This window comes from Talpa europaea (assembly GCF_964194135.1).
Source record: "Talpa europaea genome assembly, chromosome: 4".
In the NCBI taxonomy this organism is placed as follows: domain Eukaryota; kingdom Metazoa; phylum Chordata; class Mammalia; order Eulipotyphla; family Talpidae; genus Talpa; species Talpa europaea.
The window spans coordinates 114,517,013-114,538,486 of NC_140070.1; the positions used below are offsets into that span (position 1 = coordinate 114,517,013).

At 39.2% G+C, this 21,474-nt stretch overlaps 1 protein-coding gene across 2 annotated transcripts; it reads right to left on the reverse strand.

The window, feature by feature from the left end:
• Positions 1-1,687: 1,687 nt before the first annotated feature.
• Positions 1,688-17,731, reverse strand: DNAJB11 (DnaJ heat shock protein family (Hsp40) member B11; the record flags this gene model as incomplete). Of its 2 annotated transcripts, XM_084231423.1 has the most annotated exons (10): positions 1,688-1,752; positions 2,766-2,925; positions 3,368-3,479; positions 4,784-4,841; positions 5,460-5,542; positions 6,244-6,386; positions 9,445-9,577; positions 11,270-11,367; positions 15,130-15,286; positions 17,664-17,731. In XM_084231423.1, the coding sequence occupies 10 exons, from the start codon at positions 17,729-17,731 to the stop codon at positions 1,688-1,690; spliced, it is 1,077 nt and encodes a 358-aa protein (XP_084087549.1). The 2 variants fall into 2 exon arrangements, with proteins under 2 accessions (XP_084087549.1, XP_084087550.1); XM_084231424.1 differs by lacking the exons at positions 6,244-6,386; positions 9,445-9,577.
• Between the last annotated feature and the right edge of the window lie 3,743 nt (positions 17,732-21,474).

The following is a 21,474-nucleotide window of genomic DNA, read 5'->3' on the forward strand; positions in this document are numbered from 1 at the left end:
CTGAAGCTCTGAGTCAAATGATGAAAGAATACTCTTGCTTACATAGTTAAATCATAGCAATCTAATTATGAATAAAAAGATTAACAAGGCCCCATTATCATTATTATTATTTTGGAAGCAAGGCTATGGGGTCTACTTACCAACACTAGTAACTAGCTCTTAGTAAATGACCAACTTGTGAAAATCTTGGGAAGTGGGAGATGAGCAAGTGCAAATGATGATTGAGAATTCTCCTGGGCTGATAAGGGAAATGTTGACAATTATTTCCAAGAGGTGCTCAACTAGGTCAACTTAGTACATAATATTAAATATGCAAAAGGTCCACTATATTTAGGTTTAAAAGTGGTTTCATTTAATTACTAAGACAGATTATCAGCATTTTAATTTCAGCCTTTTAATTTCATCTTTCTTTCACAACCATTGGATTTACTCAAGTCCAAATCATGTCTGATTGAGGTTGAAAGGTATGCTGCTTTTTACCTTATTCTTAGCTGTTCTAAATTAGTGAAATTTCCATTCTTACACTCATTTTTATAAACCAGGAGCAAAAGGCAATGAAAAAGCAAATGGTAGCAATGGCTGAATAGCCAGTGGCAGGGATGCAGCTGGAACTATACTCATGGCTGGAAGGCAGCCACATACTGACTGCAATCAAAATTGTTCAAAAGCAATGAAACATTTACCTCACTGAAGTCCAAAAGTCCATGAAGAGCAGAGTGTGATGTTACTGAATAATGTAGAAAAATGAAGGCAGTCCAAAAGCCAAAAATACTCCTGTCCTGTAGCATCTGAATTAGAGAGCACTGGGAGAAGCAAATAAAATTTCTAACTCTGCTTTAAAATAGCTTTCTAGAGCCAATGGTAAGTCTAGCTCCTAACACAAACCAAAGTCCTTTTAATTATGAAGTCAACTGAGATTGAATGTATAAAAAGTGCTTCCTAAACAGTTAAATATCCATATCAGGTTTAATTATTCCCAAATTTAATGAGAAGATATATACTTTCTTGAGGACAACTAGGTGGATTGTTGCATAACCTGGATTCCTCTGTTCCCTCCCCTTCATCTGTTCAATCTCTTCAAGCTTCTTTCTAGAAAATGCCATCTGAGTCTAATTGGGAGTGGGGACTGGATTTTTATAACTCTCTTGTAGGTTTGGTCACCCATTTTGCTTGATGGGATGACAACCCAATTAGCTTGCAGGCACCAAGGAGGGAGACTAAGCAGATCAAGAGAAGATAACCAAAATGGACATGGAGGGGACAGCCGAGTAGCCAAACCAACAAGAAACAGGAGTCAAGAAAAAAATAACAACAAAATATATTTGAAAACAGACTTCTCCAGTTGGCATTTTGAATGAAATAGCTAACAATGAACTCCAACCCCTTTTTGTTGTTTCTTTTGTTTCTGGAGTCCTCTTGCTTCTTAAATTCTGCAAATTCAGGCAGCAGCACCAGGCATTAAATCCCCAGAGGGAGAGGTATTAGTAAACCTTTTGCTGGTCATTCTTTTCTGAATGCAAATGGACAAATTCTTAACCCCTCTTATTCATTTCATGACGATCATCAGAAGAAAAAAATTAAGTCAAACTTGCTTACTGAAAATAAAAACAAAACACACAAAAAAACCCTGCAGATAATAAATATCACTGATTCACTTATGTTAAACAAAGTCCAATTTTATTCACTCTTAGTATCCTTGCAGTCCATTGTATATCTTCTGCACTGACCCCTGTTTCAGAAGCTGTTTGATACCTGAAGAGAGAATGAACAAATGACTCCATTAACAAAAGCGTGACTCCCCTAGAATTTAAAAAGCATGTTTCATGGGGCGGTTCATAAAAGTCTTTATGCCAACTGTGGACCTAAATCAAATAACTACCAGGCCTCCCTGGTGGCACAAGAGGTTAAGCACAGTACTATGAAGCTGTCCGCAGCCTCTGCAGCATGAGTTCGATCCCCGGCCGGCCAGGGAGCCACCCATATGGTGCAGCAGACCTCTCCTGTCTCGCCCACTGCTCCCCTCAGCAGTGTATTTTAGTACATCTGCCTGTTCTGCACCCCACTCTGTCTCTGGTGAACCCTCTCACCCCCACTCCACCTCTGGCCTGTACCCCAGCTCTTGTATGCATAAATAAATCTCAAAAAAAAAAATTAATTAATTAAAAAACTACCAATGCCCAACTTCGCCATATGTGACAACCCCACACATGTATGTGTTTTATGTTCAACATGATCCTTTCCTCTCTCTCGCTGGCATACATGTATACACATCCCACAAAATTCTACCCAATAAGAAATAACAAAAAGCAATTAAAACAGAAAGCTTTTTAGGCTGACTTCCATTCCTTCTTTTTTAATTCTAATCCCCACCATTATTCTCCTTTTTAAGGGTCAACCAACTGGGCCCTCTTCTCAACCAGATCACAGATATCACTCCTAAGCCTTTCATCCTTCTAATGCATCCCTCATCTTTTAGAGTTTGATCCAACTAATTTAATTGATTCTGTCCCATACTTATATACTCACACACACTAGTACTCCCTAAGTTTCAAAGCCCAGCTTACACAGCCTTTTGTTAGAGAGTGACAGGAGATTTAATGCTGCCTTTTATAAAGAAAGGCAAGAGCATTCCTAATCTTGTGTTCACTGGTGTTAGTGGTTGATGTCTGAAGTCACTCGAGGATCTGGTTCCTGTTGCCTAGCCTTTATAACCAGCCTTTCCTCATGTGCACAAACACAGGCACACCCACTCATTTACCCCTCACCTTCTCTTGCTTCCTCTGTTAGCTGTTCTTTTGGAAAATCCACATCAAAAGTGATTATCAAAGAGCCCTTGATGTTGTTGTTGTCAAAGTTGGGGAGCCCTTCCCCTTTCTTCCATAGCTTGGCTCCTGGTCTGGTGATCTTATCCCGGGAAATATGGACCTGAGAAGCAAAAGGGAATGAACTGGAGCGGGCCTGGTACTCCCAAAGTATAACACACAACTTCCAGGTGCCCAAAGTTCATGCCAGAGTTCAGCACAGAAGCAAGGATGGAGAGGCAAGAGACACATCACTAGCACAATGTGAGCCAAAGAAAGAAAAGGTTTTCAAAAGAAAAAAGAAGAATCAAACATAGAAACAGGTAAAAAAGCAACACTTTGGCCAGTAAGGACTGTAAAAACCAGAATGCCAAAAGCTAAGCAATGAACCTTGAGTAGAAAGCACTGTTACTGCTAGATGTTCAGGAGAAGAATGAAGAGAAGTAGAATAAAGATTGAGAAAGGAGTCCTCACAGTTCTAAGTTATCAAAGGGATTGAAATAATCTCAAAACCACTGACATGAAGGTCTTCAAAGGAGAGGAAATAGGAAAATCAGTTTGCTTACCTTGTGACCATCTAAGTGAGTAATATCCATATCAAAGCCCACCAGAGACTCAACCAGTGAGACTGTCACGTTTGTGTACAAATCATCTCCTCTCCTTTCAAATATTGGGTGCCTAAAAACAGAATAATGTAAAACTCATCAATCTCCATCTTTCTTAGGGAAGATTTTAAACAAGAATGAAACAAGAATGAAAACCATTCTTTCAAACGATAATCATTTGTTAGATACTCCTTGGTGTAGTGTTAATCAAGACTCTAAAGTTGTGTGAGACTTACAGAGTCCAATTCATAAGGCATTTACATTAAGAGAAACCCAAAAGCATGTCAGACTATGGAAAGAGAGAAGGGCGCTTCGGTAGTTGGGGCTGGGGAAAGAGTAGCTTTGGAGAGGTCGCCTGAGCTGGGCTTTTTAGGCCACCCCAGTTCTAGAGGTACAGATAAGGTGGTTGGGGGGGAGCATGGGGAAGTGTTGAGAGGGAATTTAGGAAAAGACAAGGACTTGAGAAGGCACCAGGTCCACTGAGGGAACAAACAGCCCATGTTCTAGTGGGAAATCCATCTTTCCACATTTAAGTAGAAACTTAGTTTCAGTGGCTCCTTAGAAGCAGAGCTATCACTGCTTTCCAAAATAATAAACAAGAAAGACTGAATTCCAGGCAAAATTCTTATCTAAGCAGCACTTCATGCTGAAGAGAAGCCAAGAAAAGAAGAGCTCTCTCTGCAAAGCAGCAGCACATTATGTAATAGAAGGTCACTTCTAAGCAGGTGCCCCATTCTTAAATTTCACCAAATTTCCTCAGTTAAAATCTCGGTGCTCAAGATTCCCTATTCTCACTTGTGTCTCTTTTATAGAACTCCTTATATGTCTTATCAATTCTTTCCTTCCAACATCTTTTATTTTATTTTATTGTTTTAAGATTTATTTATTTATTTATACAAGCACTGGATACAGTCAGAAGCGTGGGAGGGTGAGAGAATTCACCAGAGCCAGAGCAGGGAGCAGAGCAGGCAGAAGGACCAAAGTACACTGCTGAGGGGAGCAGCGGGCGGCAGGAGAGGTCTGCGCGCCATGTGGGACCCTCCTCTGGTGGCCGGGGAGCAGCCGGGGATCGAACCGGCGCCGCAGAGGCTGCGGGCAGCTTTGCAACCCAGCGCTCAACCGCTGCGCCACCGGGGAGGCCCCCAACACCTTTTAGATTTGTATATCCTGAGTAAATAAATAATTGGGTTCAATCCTAGACTGCATCCCAACATTTTCAGTATCGATGTAGAGTTACAAATAATTATTTAGGGTATTAAGGGCATGAAACAGAGGGTAAAGACTGAAAGCACTCTGGTAATTACTCCAATTTCCATAATCTGATAGACATCTGAAAAGTAAGGGCTAGGGAGAGGGCTGTGAAATGAGAATACTTACTTGACAACTTTGATTCGGAACCGCAAGTCTCCTGGTTCCCCATCCACATGAGGTTCCCCTAGTCAGAACAGATTACAGTATAGTATAAGTCACATAAGTCAAATACCACAAGTCATCTGGCAAATGAGAAAAATTTTTTAAACCACTATCTTAGGTGTTGATTCTGCCAAGTCTATCTGTGAGGGTACTATCTCTATCTGGATATAGCAAGTTTCAGATTATTAGTCAAGAATCATCTGTAGTTCAGGCACAGAAATAAATAACTTGACTGTTTCTTATACAAAGAATGATTCATTGATTTCCTGAACCTGAAGTCTTAAAGGCTTATTTCCTTTAGAGTTTTAAATTTAACTCCAAAAGTGACAAGTGAGAGTATCTTATTAATGCTAGTAGAATTATATATCTTCTTTCATTCCTGAGTTAAAATTAATCCATTAAGGTTTCAACAACCTAATTTTTTATTTATCAGCTTGACAGTAATACTAACATATAAGCAGACCAACCATGATGGCCACAAAAGCTTTCTGTACCTAAAACAGACCAAAGTGTTGGGAATCTATACACAGGCGCTATGCAGCCACTATGATAGGGAGTGAAGCAAGGACAGGGGGAGGTATATACAAGCGAGTGGTGAGCAGAAAGTTTTGATGATACAACATCAATATTATTATTTTACCTTCTCCAATAAAGGGGTACTCCATGCCATCTCTCACCCCAGGCTCTATTTCTACCTCTAGTGTTCGTTCTTCATTCACTAGCCTGAGACAAAGAGAATTTAAAAAGAAAAACATGAAAATACAAACCAACTCCAGATTCAGATAAAGTTTTGCTATTCTATCAGAGATTTTTCATGGAAGACTATTCCATAGCTCTAGTTGACAAAGCTATCTGATATCTAATTCACATTTTCCACAAGCCAACAACCAAGTTTGAAATGAATGACCATTAACAGAGAAAACTACTCACATTTACAGATACTTGCACCAGGAAGGACAAGGTGACATTATCAGGAATCTAGCAGGAGAGTTTATTCTATCTGATTTCCTCCTAATCCCCAAAATCCCAAAAAGACTGATCTAGTTTTGATATATATAATTTAAGGTCTAATGTAAAAGTTGTATTTATAATAATCAGCAAATAGTATTTCAATATTTCTCTAATCTGCAATATTATCTGGACATGTAAGATTTTGCTAATATTCCAAGTAGGAAAAATGAAATAAAAATATTTGTTGAGTATATTCAGAAATAAAGGACACTGCTTATTCAGGAACATAAAAGATAATAATTAGAAGAAATACTTTCCAAAAAAATGAAAATGTACATTTCTTTGCCCTATCATTTGGTAGAAGATGAGGGAGAGAGGGAAGAAAAATCTAAATACAGACCATACGCATTTTATTAGACAAATGAGATGATGTTAGTGTTTTCTGTAGAACAAAAGAGATGATTTTTGCTTACTTGACATTAGGGCACTCATCACAGACCACCTCCTGGGTCATCTGGAAGCGCCCAGGGCCCAGCTGGGTGGTCCGCATCTCTTGCCGACAGTTGCATTTTCGTTTGCCAGGAGCCTGCCTTGCCACAGGTTTGTTTCTAACTACCTAGAAGTGAATATACAACATCAGTTTCTCTCTCCAGTAAACTGGGCTTTGTTTTCTTCAACCTTCAGGGCTCTGTGCCAAGTGCCAGGACTGAAACTTCCCCTTCTCTGGCAAGCCATCCCTCAGGGAAGGCAAACTGACAGAACTCTTTGAGAAGTTAGATATGAGCCCTCAAAAACAGAAATGAAGCAAGCAGATATTTAAATGACTCAAATTCTAAAGCTGGAGAAGAGGGGAGTAAGAGAACTGAAATAACTATGTGTTATCACCATTTCTAAGTCATAAACTAAATACTGTTAAACCAAAATAGTTTACAGAATTACAATCTTTTAAGAAATCTAAGCTGTGTAAAGTATAACCCCTGAAGAAGAACCACAGCTTTCAAAAGCTGGTATGTGGCTATCATCATAGGATTAGCTGTGATTAACCTAATAAAAACGGCCTCTTGTTTTAGGCAACTTAATCTAGGACTGTTTTCCAGAGCTATCTCAATTCAGATACTTTAACACGTAAACAGAGACACAATGACCATCTCTTTGCAGTTGACTGCAATCAAACATTCTGACCCATCTAAGTATGTGGACACTAATACACATGAAGAAATATGTTTTCTGTTTTTGCCTGTCTAATAAGTCAAACACCTAATCACGAGACACATGCAGCATGCACAAGTATTTGGACAACACTCCCTGACAGCATCCCAACACATGAATGTCCAGGTCAGCAAAATAAAGAACTGTATAACTAGAGCACTTTCCAGTACTTACTATGTGCTATGCAAAGCTCTAATCACTTTTACATATATGACTCTATTTAATTCTCACAAACTTATGAAGTAGGTGCTATATTTATCTCTATTCTATAGAGGAGGTAACACGGTTACACAACTACTAAAGAGCAGAGCCAGAAACTAAACCAGTCTAGCTCTGACATTCATGCTTCTAACCCCTATGCTCTAGTTTTTCTAGTAAAAGAATTTACTATGAGGCCTCTTATGCCCTTTACAATAATTAGATTAAAAAGAGTCCCACTAATTGCAAAGTGTGATGTGTGCTGTATATTAGTGGTGACCAATAACGCAAAGAGCATTCTAGAAGGGAACACAGGAGTTAACTAGGCTCGCATTTTTTTCTCCCACCTCAACAACCATCCCGTTTTTGAAGGAGAGGGTCCAAATATTTTTAATACCTTTTTCTATAATTCCTCAGTCTAAGCAACAGTATTACAAGCCAGTTACGTCTTAATGTAATTGTCCAGTCCTCTTTCAACTATTCAGTGTAAAACCACACTAAGGAGAAAATACTTCCTGTTAGCATACAATAGGCTACCAGTTTGCTCCTCCAAAATCCCAGAAAACCTCTAAGAAAACATGGATTCCATGAGATAATAAATATAACACAAAATCTGTAGGAAAACTCCAGAGATAGAAGCTGTTTTGAACTGCTCTGTGTACAGGGTGGTGACTATTACTAAGAGCAACAGTAGCTAGCGGGGGCAGTGAGGCGACTAGAAAAAAGCAGTTTAAGTTCTGCTCACCCCTCTCCTAGAAAAACAACAGGACCCAGACACCAAACAAAAGCAAAAATGCTTCAAGTAAACAAATATAAAACAGTTAAAACCAGCAGGTAAGGGTTCACCCTAATATGCTCTAGCAGGGAAAGAGTTGCCAAAACCCATGGGGGGAATGGGAGTAAGGTCAAAGGCAAAAATAGCTAAAGACTGGGAGGAATCCAACCATCGCCACCCCCCCCTCAACCCCCCCCCAACCCCCCCCCCCGCCACGACAACAAACTGTATATGCAGCAATTGTATTAGAAAAGACAGACCAAGAATTTCAAACAAGTTTGTATGGTATATTTGAGGAGATAAGGCTAGATACTAGCAAAATGAAATAGAAAAAGAGATACTACAAGAATCAAGTAGGAATATTATGTATAAAAATAGAATTGAAATAAAAGCACAGCTGTTAGGATATTATTGGAATGGATATAGCTGACGATGGAAGGATAGAACTAGACAACCAAAATGAGGCTTTCTCCTATAAGGAAGCAGGGAAAGATACAGAAGTAGAATTTTAAAAAATATATATTTAAAAGAAAGGTAAGAGCAGATAGCAGTAGAAGTACTAAATGAGGATTAAGTGTTTGAAAAAGTAATGGAAATAAATTTTCGGGAATTAAAAAAGATAAGTAATTTCAAAATAAAAAAGAACCAACAGTTTTAGTAGAAAATATAAGTCAATTACTTTCTGATTTTAGGGCAGAGAAGAATTTCTTAAACACACACGCATACACACACAAAAAAACACAAATCAAAGTATTAAGAAGTGGCAGATCTAAAGAATCTCTTATAAACTGCTGGTAGAAGTGTTGGAGGCAATCAACTGAGAAAACAACATGGTATTATCACAAACAACTGAAAATTGTTCCTATTCCTCAGCAATTCCACTCTTATATACACTTACAAAGAGAAAGTCTTGCGCATATGTATCTGGATATATGTTTAAGAACATTCATACAAGCATATTGGAATGGAAAAAAAATTGGAAATAACTTTTCTATCTATCCACATAGTATAGCCACAGTGAAATTTCCATTCAGGAGAATTACAGCTATAAGCAACAACCTGGATAAATCTCGGTGACATAACCTTGAGTGAAAAAAAACAGCCCCAGAAGATAACTTATGGTATAGTACCATATTTACAAAGTAAAAAAAGAAAAATATCATTCAGGTATTCACACATACGTAATACAACAAACAAACACACAATAATGGCAACAGAACAATGAAGACAGAACTCACAAGAGTAGTTACCTCTGAAGGGTAGCAGGGGAATGGAACAGTGAAGTGCTAAGTAGGCTGATCTAAGTCTTGGGCTGCCAGATGAGTTCATGAAACAGTAAGACTATCATGAACCAAGGATTACCATTAATTCAATTCTGTACATCTTGTCTCCCTCACCTAAAATACAGAGAGAGTCCCCAGAGACTTCTTTTTTTAAGTCAAAAGAATAAATTCTGGGTGACAATACAAAGAGTTGTATTGTTTGGACTTACTTCCACAAAATTTCCCGCATACACTTCTTCCAAAGTGACTTCTAGATCTACAATAATATCACTTCCTCTTGGAATATTTCTGTCTTGTTGACGAGGAGTTCCTCCAAACATGAAACCAAAATCTCCAAAGAAACTGTAGATAAGTGTAAAATCATCCAGAAAAGAAGTGAGACTTCATGTCTTTATTTACTTTCTTTACATTTACTTTACATTTCTTTACATTTACTTCATGTCTTTATTTAGTTTTCTTTACATTCTTTACATGACAATATATTGTATAAAACTGAGACATTTTGAGTAGATTGGAGTCATATACTATACACAATTTTTAATTATACAATATCAACTATATTGTCCCCTACCACAAAATTGAATTTATCTTTTAATACTATATAATTTAATAGAGATATAATATATGCTTATACCAAAACAATGAAATTTGGGATCAACCAATAATCTATTTCAATACTGAGGAATACCCAGATGATGGGCTTATTTAGAAAAGGTACAGAATGTGTGCATGTAGATATATATGCATGCTGAACTTAATAGTAACATTGAACACTGAGGAAATAACTTCTCTGTAAAAGAATTTGGGGTACACAATTAAGTTTAAAAAGCATCCAGATCATAAGGATCTGGATCAATTCCAGATCTTAAGGAATAGGAAGTTTTTATCTCTACAAGCCAAAAATTAATGTTTATAAGCAACAGAAGCAGCACTTTGAGATTTACAAAGTGATCTTTAACTGTTAAGGCATTCTAATCTTAATTTTTAGTTATTAAGAAGTACATATATTAGCATAGTGATGATGACAAGTACACAACTCCCCTTGCCAATCAACTTTGATGAATGGATTCCTTGAATCTTAAACAAAAACAGGGAGGGAGGATTTGGCTGGAGGAAGGGGTAAATAATAGAAGGCACTTCTCATTCTAGCAATCACTTGTAATAGTTAAGGGGAAGAAGACACGTTCTTAGTGGGCAAAATAGTCAAATCAATCCTGAGGAAGAGAAGGATATCCTAATCATGTAACACCCTAAACTAGACAAGATGAAGAAAACAATGAACTCTATACCCACAGAAAGGAGTAGTCAAACATCTTTTTGCTTATAACTAGACTTGAAACGCCACATTAAGAAGCCCTGGTATGGAAATTCAGTGTTCAATAAAGGGGGGATTCAAAGAGTAGAAAGGAAAAGTGTTTATTATTCTAGTCAATCAGCACTCCCAGAAGATGAAAAAGAGCATTTACCCTAATTCCTTTTCCCAATGCTAGTTATCATAATAGTCCTCTCTTGTTGACAGAATATAAGACAGCTCTGGGTAGGGGAACAGGAATCTGTTTACAAGAATAACTACTCGTTAAAATGGTTTGCAGATTCTAGGACATCAAGGTGAGGATGACAATATCAACTATTTTGTCCCCTACCACAAAATCATATTTATTTTTTAAAACTACATAATTTATTTAATACAGATATAAAGTACGTCACATATATGCTTATACCAATACACTCAAAGTTGGGATCAACCAATGAAACTAGTAGTTTTCAAAAGATTAGATCCTGCCCCCCTAAACTGTCAGGATTGATTTGACTGGTATACTTGGCTACATGGACAACCCTTTCTGTGTTACCCATCTTTTCTGGAGCTGTGTGAAAACAGTAGACACTACCTTCCCACAGGGAGGATGATAATTGATCTTTGGCTCAAGAATCAGTTGATCAAAAGCTTCTGAACAAGGGGGTAATAATTCTTTAATAATCACTAAGTGATTCATTCTCAGACATTAATACTTTACATATGAGTAAATTACTTACTGTGAAAAAATGTCTCCATGGGAGCTCTGATGGCCATCTTTTAATCCCTCTTCACCATAAGTGTCATATTGTTTCCGTTTCTCACTATCTGACAGAACCTAGGTACAAAAGCCAGGAGGGGAAAAGACAATGAGTCTTAGTAATATTCAGACAAGGTACATATGTGTGTATGTGTGTGTTTTAACTATGATACTACGTCTTAGATTTTAGTGGAATTTAGTTTTCATTAGGTATGGCATTAAGGCATGTTTATAATTTTCTTCAACAGACTACGTCATCTCAGGCATTGTTCATTTTATAATTCCCACATTGCTCAAGTGTCTTTTTAATTTAATCAAAATCCACAAAGTCAGATAAAAATCCTATCTGAGATTAGTGTTATGGCTCTGTAGTTGAGAGCTCTAACAGTAAAAAGGTAAGACAAATTCCTCATGCTTACTTCCCATGTAATTGGATTCCAGTGCTCATGCAGTTAACTATTATGCTATATTATATCTCTACACTATAAACTAAGATATGACTATGATAGACTGTCATCAGTGACACAAGCAGTAAATTAGCACAGCCTTGAAATTGGCTCAGCCCTATGTGTCTATATTATAACATCCCCTATTGCTTCCTCCATGTGCACATTAAGAGACTGGCAATTCAAGGGAACTAAATGATAGGTACTCCAGAAATCGCCTATTCCCCTTTGCAATTTTTTGGTGTATGTAAAAATCCTTTTGTGGAAGAATATATATGGCATCTGGCATGATTAAGTTTGTTCTTCCCGAGTATGAACTACAGAGAGTAAAAAGGGACACTGCTCTATAGATGTTATTCAAAGTCAATTCACAACAGAAAGTCTTTCTTTTCTTTTTTTTTTTGAAAGAGGCATTTATTTATTTATTTATTTGTTCGTTTGTACATGCACTGGGTACAGTCAAAAGCGCGGGAGGGTGAGAGAATTCACCAGAGCGGGGAGCAGAGGAGGCAGAAGGACCGAAGTACACTGCTAAGGGGAGCAGCGGGCAGCAGGAGAGGTCTGCGGGCCATGTGGGACCCTCCTCTGGTGGCTGGGGAGCAGCCGGGGATCGAACCGGCGCTGCAGAGGCTGCGGGCAGCTTCGCAACCCAGCGCTCAACCGCTGCGCCACTGGGGAGGCCCCCGAAAAAGTCTTTCTGAGGTTTTAATGGCTTTGGAAAATAACATGCGTATTCACAGCTATATGTTTTCTCATTAGGTTCACTCATAAATAATACCAAAAAAGGGGCCTCCCCGTTGGCGCAGCTGTTGAGCGCTGAGTTGCAAAGCTGCCCGCAGCCTCTGCAGCGCCGGTTTGATCCCCGACTGCTCCCCGGCCACCAGAGGAGGGTCCCACATGGCGCAAGGCGCGCAGACCTCTCCTGCCGCCCACTGCTCCCCTCAGCAGTGTACTTGGGTCCTTCTGCCTGCTCTGCTCCCTGCTCTGGCTCTGGTGAATTCTCTCACCCTCCCGCGCTTCTGACTGTACCCAGTGCTTGCATAAATAAATAAATAAATCTTTTAAAAATAAATAAATAATACCAAAAAACATAAAAAAAAATAAGCTTCACACTCTTCAAAAATTTGCCTTCAACATGGAAAAAAATGGTACCCTTTTATTTAGAGCAATCTGAAGTACATCTATATATGTAACTTAAAATTAAGTAACTATATTTTTTCTCTGATTTTTTAAACTCTTATTTAGATAGAGTACTATAGAAGAAAGTTATTTCAAGCTCATACTTGTGCTCACAATGAAAAAGAGAGGCTGGATAGAACTTGTTAATTCAGTAAAAGAAAGAAAAGATCTAATTAGCATATTCAAACAAGACACATTTTTGGCTCCAAGACCAAATCAAGCACAAGGAGTCACAGTAAAAATTTATTAACATTTAAGATATATCTAGAAGGATAAATAGAAGCTGAGTATACAGAGAGTGAGCATTCTTAACAAGCAAAGACAAATGGGTTAGTCCAGAATGACCGGAGTACTCAATAAAAGCCACTATGACAGGTCAGCTGAGAGAAAGGAAAGCTCTGGAAAATATCTTTAAAAAATAGCTATTCTGTGGAAGCAGAATTGAGCAGTTAAATTTAAAAAAAAAATTCATTATTTTATGATCTGGATTTCCAATATTTTCACTTTTAAGTCTACTACTCTGGTTTTATCTTGGCAAAGAATGAACACTACAATTACGTCTCTAAGAAACACCATTTTAAAGCCCCAAGACTGGCTTATTTTTAAGCCAGTTTGTTTTAGCACATAAGAGGATGTATACATACTCTTGATTTGCTGATGGTCTGTTTGGGTCATGAATGATCTAAGTACAGGTTGTTTAGGTTATGGCCAAAGAACAGCATGGAATCTTTTAAAAAGCACAGTAAATTCTTAGCAACAGCTTCCCTTGAAAATATTTTTGAGTACCAGGTTCCTAGCAAGCAATGGGACTAGTCATAGGAAATAAAGTGCAAAGATAGAATTCCTATTATCAATAAGAAATTAAATGTTGTATCCCTGAATTCTCTCAAGTTCCTTCAACGGCCCCGGGTTAGGATATTCAGTCTTAAAGGATAACTGAAGGTGTCAAGAGAAGGGGAGCTATTTGGTCTAGGTTTCACCTGTATAAAAGTCACAGTTTTAGTTTAATAGTTTCTTTACTAAGGAGGTTTTAAAGTCATTCCTTTTGGGGGGTTCATTAGTTCTCACTACAAAAATATTTTCTAAATTTATTTTCTAGCCTTCTCACTGTACCAGAATTTAACTTGAATTCAGGAGTTTTAATTCTATGACTTTTTGAGCTCCTATAATTTTTTCGTGTCCCTTTACAGAATGGGAGTAAATGGTAATTATAGTTGATAACACTGTATTGCATAGCGGAAATCTGCTGAGCTAGAACCTAAATGTTCTCTCAACAAAAACAGAGATAAATATGTGCATGAAGATGGGCATGCTATGAGTCTTTTTTTAACATATAGTGGTATCAAATCATCATGATGTATACTTTAAATATCTTACAATTTTGTCAATTATACCTCAATAAAACTAAGGGAAAAATAAAACCACAGAACTCTAATTCTGTTTTTAGAGGAAAAGTAAATATCAATATATGCAGCATAGCCAACTTCTAAGGTAATAGATATGAAAGATTTTTAACAGAATATTTAGTATTTCAATCTGTATATAAGAAATTGCAAATTCAAACTATAACTGTTTTATTAGATCTGCATGAAAAAGAAATTTAATTGAATTAGTTACCAAAATTTTACAATCAGGAGAATTTACATGAACATTGGGATTTCCAATTGCTCTAAAAAAATGAAATGCCCTGGCAACAGTGTCTGGATTCATATATGGCAAAAACCAGTGGGGGCTGGATAACAGATGGAGCAAGGTTTCAGTTTCTCCCTTCCTTTATCAATCCTTGTCGATTCCCAACATGGAGAGAGTCTAGGCAGTGTCATATTTTATCTTTTAACTGTCCTGCATGTCATCTGCCTGGTCCACATGGGCTGCGGGTTTGCAATCCTTACTGAGATTTTGTGCATTTTGGTTCCAGCTCCCAAACTGACTGACTGATGATAAACATATTTATTAATCTATCAATCTTACTTTCTCTCTTGTATTCATTCTTTTTTAATATAATTCTCCTTAATAAATGTTAGTATGAAAAAGGCAGAAAATGGTATTTATTAACAAGAATATAAGACTAAGGACAATATAGCATGAAGTACTTTTATTTTTACCCCATTGTCTATTTAAGAAGTGATCTGAAAGGGAGTGTTTCTCTGTTCTATGCACATGGTTTTGCTGTATCTACAGATTTACAAATACTTTATCCTCTTTCCTAACTCACCTCATAAGCAGCACCCAGATCCTGGAATTTCTCCTGAGCTTGTGGATCATCAGGATTGCGGTCAGGATGAAGCTGCAGGGCTAGTTTCCTGTAGGCCTTTTTAATATCCTTAATAGAGGCACTGCGAGGCACCCCCAAGATCTTATAGAAATCTCGCCTGGTGAGGGAACAGAAGGAGAGGACACTTCACTAGTGTTATACATTACATTTTTAGAAGTGGAAATTTTTTTCTTTACACTAATTTGTGTTTAAGGTAACAGGTAAGAAAATGAAGGTATACTTATGATACATAGATAAAAAAAAAAAAGAATGACTAATAGAGTAACACAACAGAATTGGTGGTCTTATAGTGACATAATCACATTAAGTAGCTATGTATCTTTTGAGAGATGCTAGAATTACTCAAAGTACTTGTGGTAAACTTAAAATTACTATCCTCAGTGAAGAAATCCATTTTTTTATTTCATGGTCATACATTATTTTCAACCAATAACCAAATAATCAACTCAACTCACTCCCCTTTCCCCCATTGCTGACTTCAAATGACTCTTGACTGTTTTCAAGTAACACAGCTGGAATGTCAAAGATGAAGTGACCAAACTTAACTTCAGAAGATAACAAAGGTTAAGCTAAAGTCCAAATAAGAACTTTGAAGGAAGAATAACACTAAATTAGATATATGAATTGTAGCGGTTATTTTGGCTAAAAGAGAGAATATAGCAATCTGTGGTCACTGTTAACAGTGATACTAGTTTCTTCAGGTCAAATATGAAGCCCATATGCAGGAGCCTGCATTTCTCAGCAGTTGCAAATCTGTATATGGCATGAGATAGGAGATAGAGATCCAGATTTCCTTGCCAAATTGATGGTAACGCAGCTCTTTGCGTGAAAAGCCAATGGGAAGACAGAGTAAGAGTGTAATGTAGTTCCAGGGCAGGGATTGTATACAGTCTGTAGAAGACACCAATAAATATTCATTGAATGAAATGAATAAGCATCCTCACAAATATCAAATACTTTTGCCAGAGTTACTTTAGCTACCAGAAGTTACATCTCAAGATGTTTTCTCTCAATCAAGGGGAAGGGAAAGTGGATCACAATAGAGGGAGTCACACAGTAGTGATGGTAACTTTAAAATGCAGTGGGAAAAAACGCACTGGGTTACCAGGATCCAGGTAACATAAGACAGAACATTAAAAAAAATGGATTTTATAAGCTCTTAGTCAACTTTAGGAAAATCATTTAACCATTTCATTTGTAAGTTTTAAAACTTATCACCCACCAGGGATTGCATAAGGATTAAACTAAAGAAGTCAAAAGGTTCACAAAAATTAACAATAGAAATGCTGACTGTATAAAGAATGAGGCTTACTTAATATATGTTTAATTTTTAAAAAGTGGTTAAGTAACAACTCAGAAAAATACAGGGAAAAAATGGTTCACATAGTTCAGCATCAACAGTGCAGTTCCCAACAGACTTCTTTACAAGGGACTAAGGTTTAAAACTGAAATATTTACACAATTTACAATGACATTTTGTTTAAACACCTTAGGGCACTTTTTGCTTTAAGTGTAAAACGTACCAAGAAAAACATCAGAGCATTACTTAGGATAAGTAAAAAAAAAGAACTTTAAGATGTTTCACAAGGAAAAAAACCCAAAATTTAAGCATGTATGAAAATAAAAAAAAATTATGAGACAACAAGCACTTAAACCTCTGCTAGGTAGTACTTTCTCCATTTAGCACGAACTATAAAGTATCAGAAGTTACCACCATACTATTCCCCACATTCTAAAGTATGAGCTTCATTCATCTAATCCTGTGTTCACCAGGCTTATAGGATCATGATTCTTAAAGTTGGAAGGACCTCAAAAGTTGATGTGGGTGAGTCCTATTCCCTTCAGGTGGCACATTATTATCCTCGAGTTACACATGAGAACTTAGATGATTCCTTCAAGGTCACATAATTCATAAATGGGATGGGGGTGGGTGGACTAAAACCCCAGTCTCCTAAGTGTCAGTGAAAGGCTCTTCCTGCTCACTATATACCACTCAGCGTCTTAAGAACGTCCCATGCAGGCAGTGGAGCACGGTGACAGCTTAGACTCAAAACCTCCAGAAGCTAGGAAGTACAAAGGTCCCCAAAGGATCTGCTTTACTGCCTCAATTCAATTTCCTTCTATTCCAGCAGGTCCTTCGTACCTGTCTTCCTCACTTCCCCACCCACTTTAATGCTGCTAGCCCCTCAAAGTCTCCTGGCAGGCTCAACATTTTCCAGCATCGCTTCTCGTCGTGTCTGGCACTGCACCCAACTTCTGCAGCTCTGGGCAAGTCCAGCTCTACAGGGCTTCTGACTGAAGCCCCTCTCACCCACCCCACACACAGCCTCCTGCCCATCCCACACTACCCGCCCCTCTGCCCCCACCGCCTCACCACGGCGATCCCCCTCTCCACATCATCCGCGTGGCAGCGTCCCTTCCTCGTCGGCCCTCCTCCCTAGCCAAGACTCACGAGCCCGGTGCCCGCGCCTCACCCGGCGATCACCGCCCCGATGAGGTACAGCAGCAACAGGCAGAAGGTGCCCAGGTTCTGCGGGGCCATGGTTCCCGTGCCGGCCTCTGTGCCGGCCCTTGCCCCACGTACTCCTCACAGCCTTCTCTTCCGCCGCGCCGGCTCGCCAGCCCACGCGACGCTGAGAGGCCGCCTCACGCCGGGGCCTCCCACTTGGTCCGCAGCGACAGCTCGCCGGCCCCCTCCCCAGCCAGTCCACTTCCCGGGAGTCCCGAGTGCCCGGGAGAGAAGCCCCCAGCCGGCGAGAGCCAATCGCCGCTCAGGACATCACACGCGGCCGGCGCCTCTCAGCCAATCAGCGCAGTACACTTCACCTCCGCGGCTGCGTCGGCGGCCAGTTACATTTCGGAATTGCAGTCGCGGTTCCCGGCCAATTAGAAGGGGGAACGTCATATAGTCGCGCTGCCCCAGGAATCTGCTCTGCCCCGGCATCCGCGGGTCGTAGAAAATTGCGTAAAGGTTCATTGGGGGAGATGGTGCCCGTGAGGGCCCTCGAAATAGACAAAGTTCCTCCCGCCCCGCTGAGATTTTCTGTCAATCAGGAAGCTCCTCCTCCAACACTGACCAATTGCGAAAAGGAAGTTTTATCTTAGCTGCCAATTTCGGAATTTCATTCATATTGAGCTACTGGCTGAATGGGATGTGGGCGGAATGGGCGGGGACAAGTTCAAGTCAATCCTCCAACGGACGACTCACTTAGGAGATCGTGTTTTACCTTCTCCTAACAAAAATAGAAAATTGCCCTGTTTTCACAGAGAAGGCGCCTAGGAAGCATAAAGACAGGTTCAGTTTCACCTGCTACCCCGTAGAAGAACACCATGCCGCCCCCCTCGACCCCGTTCTGTCCCTTCCCTATGTCCCTTCCCTGAGCCTAAGTTGCTTTATTTACAAACCTCAGGCAAAGTATTAACCTGTAGTGTTGTGAAATTTTAATCGGAGAAAATCTATCAAACGCCTAGCACAACATCTGGCACATGCTAACCATCAGTTAGAAGAATTCTGATAGCCGTTCCACTTTTGCTCATCTTAGCACAATCTGGTTGTTTATGACAAAACTCTAGGTATCTTCCTCCACTTCTTTCCTGCATTCCCTATCTAAATTTTTACCTTTAAACCACATCCTGAATTTGCGTAATACGTCTCCACTATCCTTCTGGGACAAGTCACATCATCTTTCACCTAAAAAGGGCCTCCTAACTGGTCTTCCATTCTTAGCATCCTATATTTCTTTGCTTATTCCTGCCTCCCCAACCCCATGATTTTTCTTATAGAAACATGTCAGATCATGTCATTTCTCTGCTTTAAAGTTTCCAATGGCTCTTCATTGTGCTCAGAATAAAATCCCAGCTCCTTATGCTTGCTTGTAAGACCTTATATGTCTCGATAAAGCTAGAGAAAACATTATTTTTAAAAACCTTATATAATCTGTACCTTTGCCTTTTATACTTCTTACCACATTCATCAAAACTGATTTCTTATCTCTTTTTTATTACAGCAAGCTTATTCCAGTCTAGGGCATTTTTCCAGCAGGTCTCTCTGCCTGAAACTTTTTTTTCCTTAAGATCCTAACATGAATAACTCCTTTTCAAAATCTGGTATCAGCTTAAATGTTACTAACTCTATAGGAAAACCACAGTAACTCCATCTTGTATGTATATACCATTGCCCTATGCTGAAAAGAGAGCCAATTTCCCCCATTCTCTCTTTCATGTTTCTGTCTATTGATCTTAGTAGGACAAAAACTCATGACCTGTTCCATATACACATCTCGTACCACTAGGTTCACAATAAGAAAGTTCACACATATTAAGCAGGATACAAGAAGACTCTATCAGAGGATGTAGTGTGGCCCCTGTACAAAGTCCTGGTCACTGGCTCTAGTGTTGAGGACCTCTGTATATAAATTACTTAAACTTTAATTGTGATTAATGGATATGCCTGCTTTATTCTTCAGATTCAAATTACCTTATTATTTTGGGAGAACTTATTCAGAAACTCAGAGAAAGCTTCCCTGATCAATCCATTAAAGTTAGGCCATCTTAAGTCCATTATTCTCACACTACTCTATTTTGTTCCCACCCTCACCCTTCATATTCAAAAACACACTGGAATGTGTTTCATGAGAGCACAAGACTCAACTGCTCTGATCACAGCTATATAGAATAGCATCTTAGAACCAGCCCAGCCAGAGAAAAAGTTGCTTCAACTATGATTTCTGATGCTGGGTTCTTTCAGACCTCAGCTCAAATTTGGCAGATGCTCTCCCCCTAAACTTCACAGCATTTGTTACTATCTGAAATTATCTTAGTTTATCTCTTTAATATGTGTTATCTATTCCTCCTGTTAAAATATGCTCTCCAAGAAAGCAAGGACCTTATCTGTTTTGTTCACTACTGTGACCCTAGTGCCTAGAACTGTTCCAGACACACAGTGGAGCTCAATAATAATTGCTGTTGCAGAAAGCAAAGGCATAGAAAGGTGACAGAATCAGCTAACGGTCACTGAACTACTTAGTGGTGCGGCATGGATCCTACTCCAGGTGTTTAAATCCAAATCTTCTGCTCTTTACCTCTTGATTCAGAGTTAAAAGGAAGACAAGGTTGCCATTTTCAGGAAGATGCCTACAGGAGAGATCAGAAAAGGGAACTAAATTGTATATTATGGTTTTATTTATGGTTGTATCTCCCATACCTAGAAAAACCATAAATGAACTAAGATAGCAAGAAACGACCAAATCATGAAATGGAGAATTAGAGGAAAGAGTGATGTTTTCTGCTGGGTGGAATCCAGAAGTCTCATGAAGGTGGTTAAAAAGAAAATCTCGGTTCCAAAATGGAGGACCTTCTGCTGAGTCCACCAAAATTTAATACCAAACCTCACTGCTGTTTTAACAACCTCTTCCCCTTCCGTCCCCCCACCACCTTCCCCAGTTTCAACATTTCCCAGGAGTGTGGTCCTAACTGATTAATTGGGAATATTCTGGTCTGTATCAATGAGGTAATCTTTTCCATTTCCCAAAGGAAATGAGGTTTTCTATCACAACACCCTTTATCCATTAAACCCGAAATAATTTCCTTTTCTTATAGTGCCCTTTCTCAGCTTATAAAAACCTTCCTTTCGAATACCTTTCCCGAGCATCTTTCTACTTGCTAGGTCGGATGCTGCTCTGCTCATGAATCGTTTAATAAAGCCAATTAGATCTTTAAAATTAACTTGTCTTTTTGTTTTGTTTTTATTATTTAAAGGCGACAACAAGGTGGAAAAGTTAATAGAATTAAGGAGCTAGCGGTGGAGGCTCTCGCTTCAGATGATCTGAGTTTATAGCTTGTCTATCTCGCCGTGTGATCTTACTTTGACCTCTTTAAAAACTAGTTTCCCCATCAGTAAGACAACTGTACCTAACTTGAAGGATTTGGGAAGACTGGGATACTACACATGGAGGTGCTCTGCACATGGTCAGCCCACAGCAAGCACTTTATAAATGTAAACTGTCATTATTACTGATCAAAGCATGCTGACCTTACCAGCAGCTACCTATTGGCTGACCACAACTCTGTGGCGCCATCGATAACTTCCTACTGCCCCGCGTTAAAAGTCTCGACACCAGGAAGCAATGGGATCGAACTCTCGGCCCCAACACCGAGGAATAACGGACTCGGTCTCTCGGGTGGCAAAGGCGCGCCCGCCGCTCTAGCCACTACGCCCTCCGGCTCTCGGTGGTGCGAGGTCCCGCGCCTGCGCGCTGGGGGCGACGGCGGGCCGGCGAGCGGGCG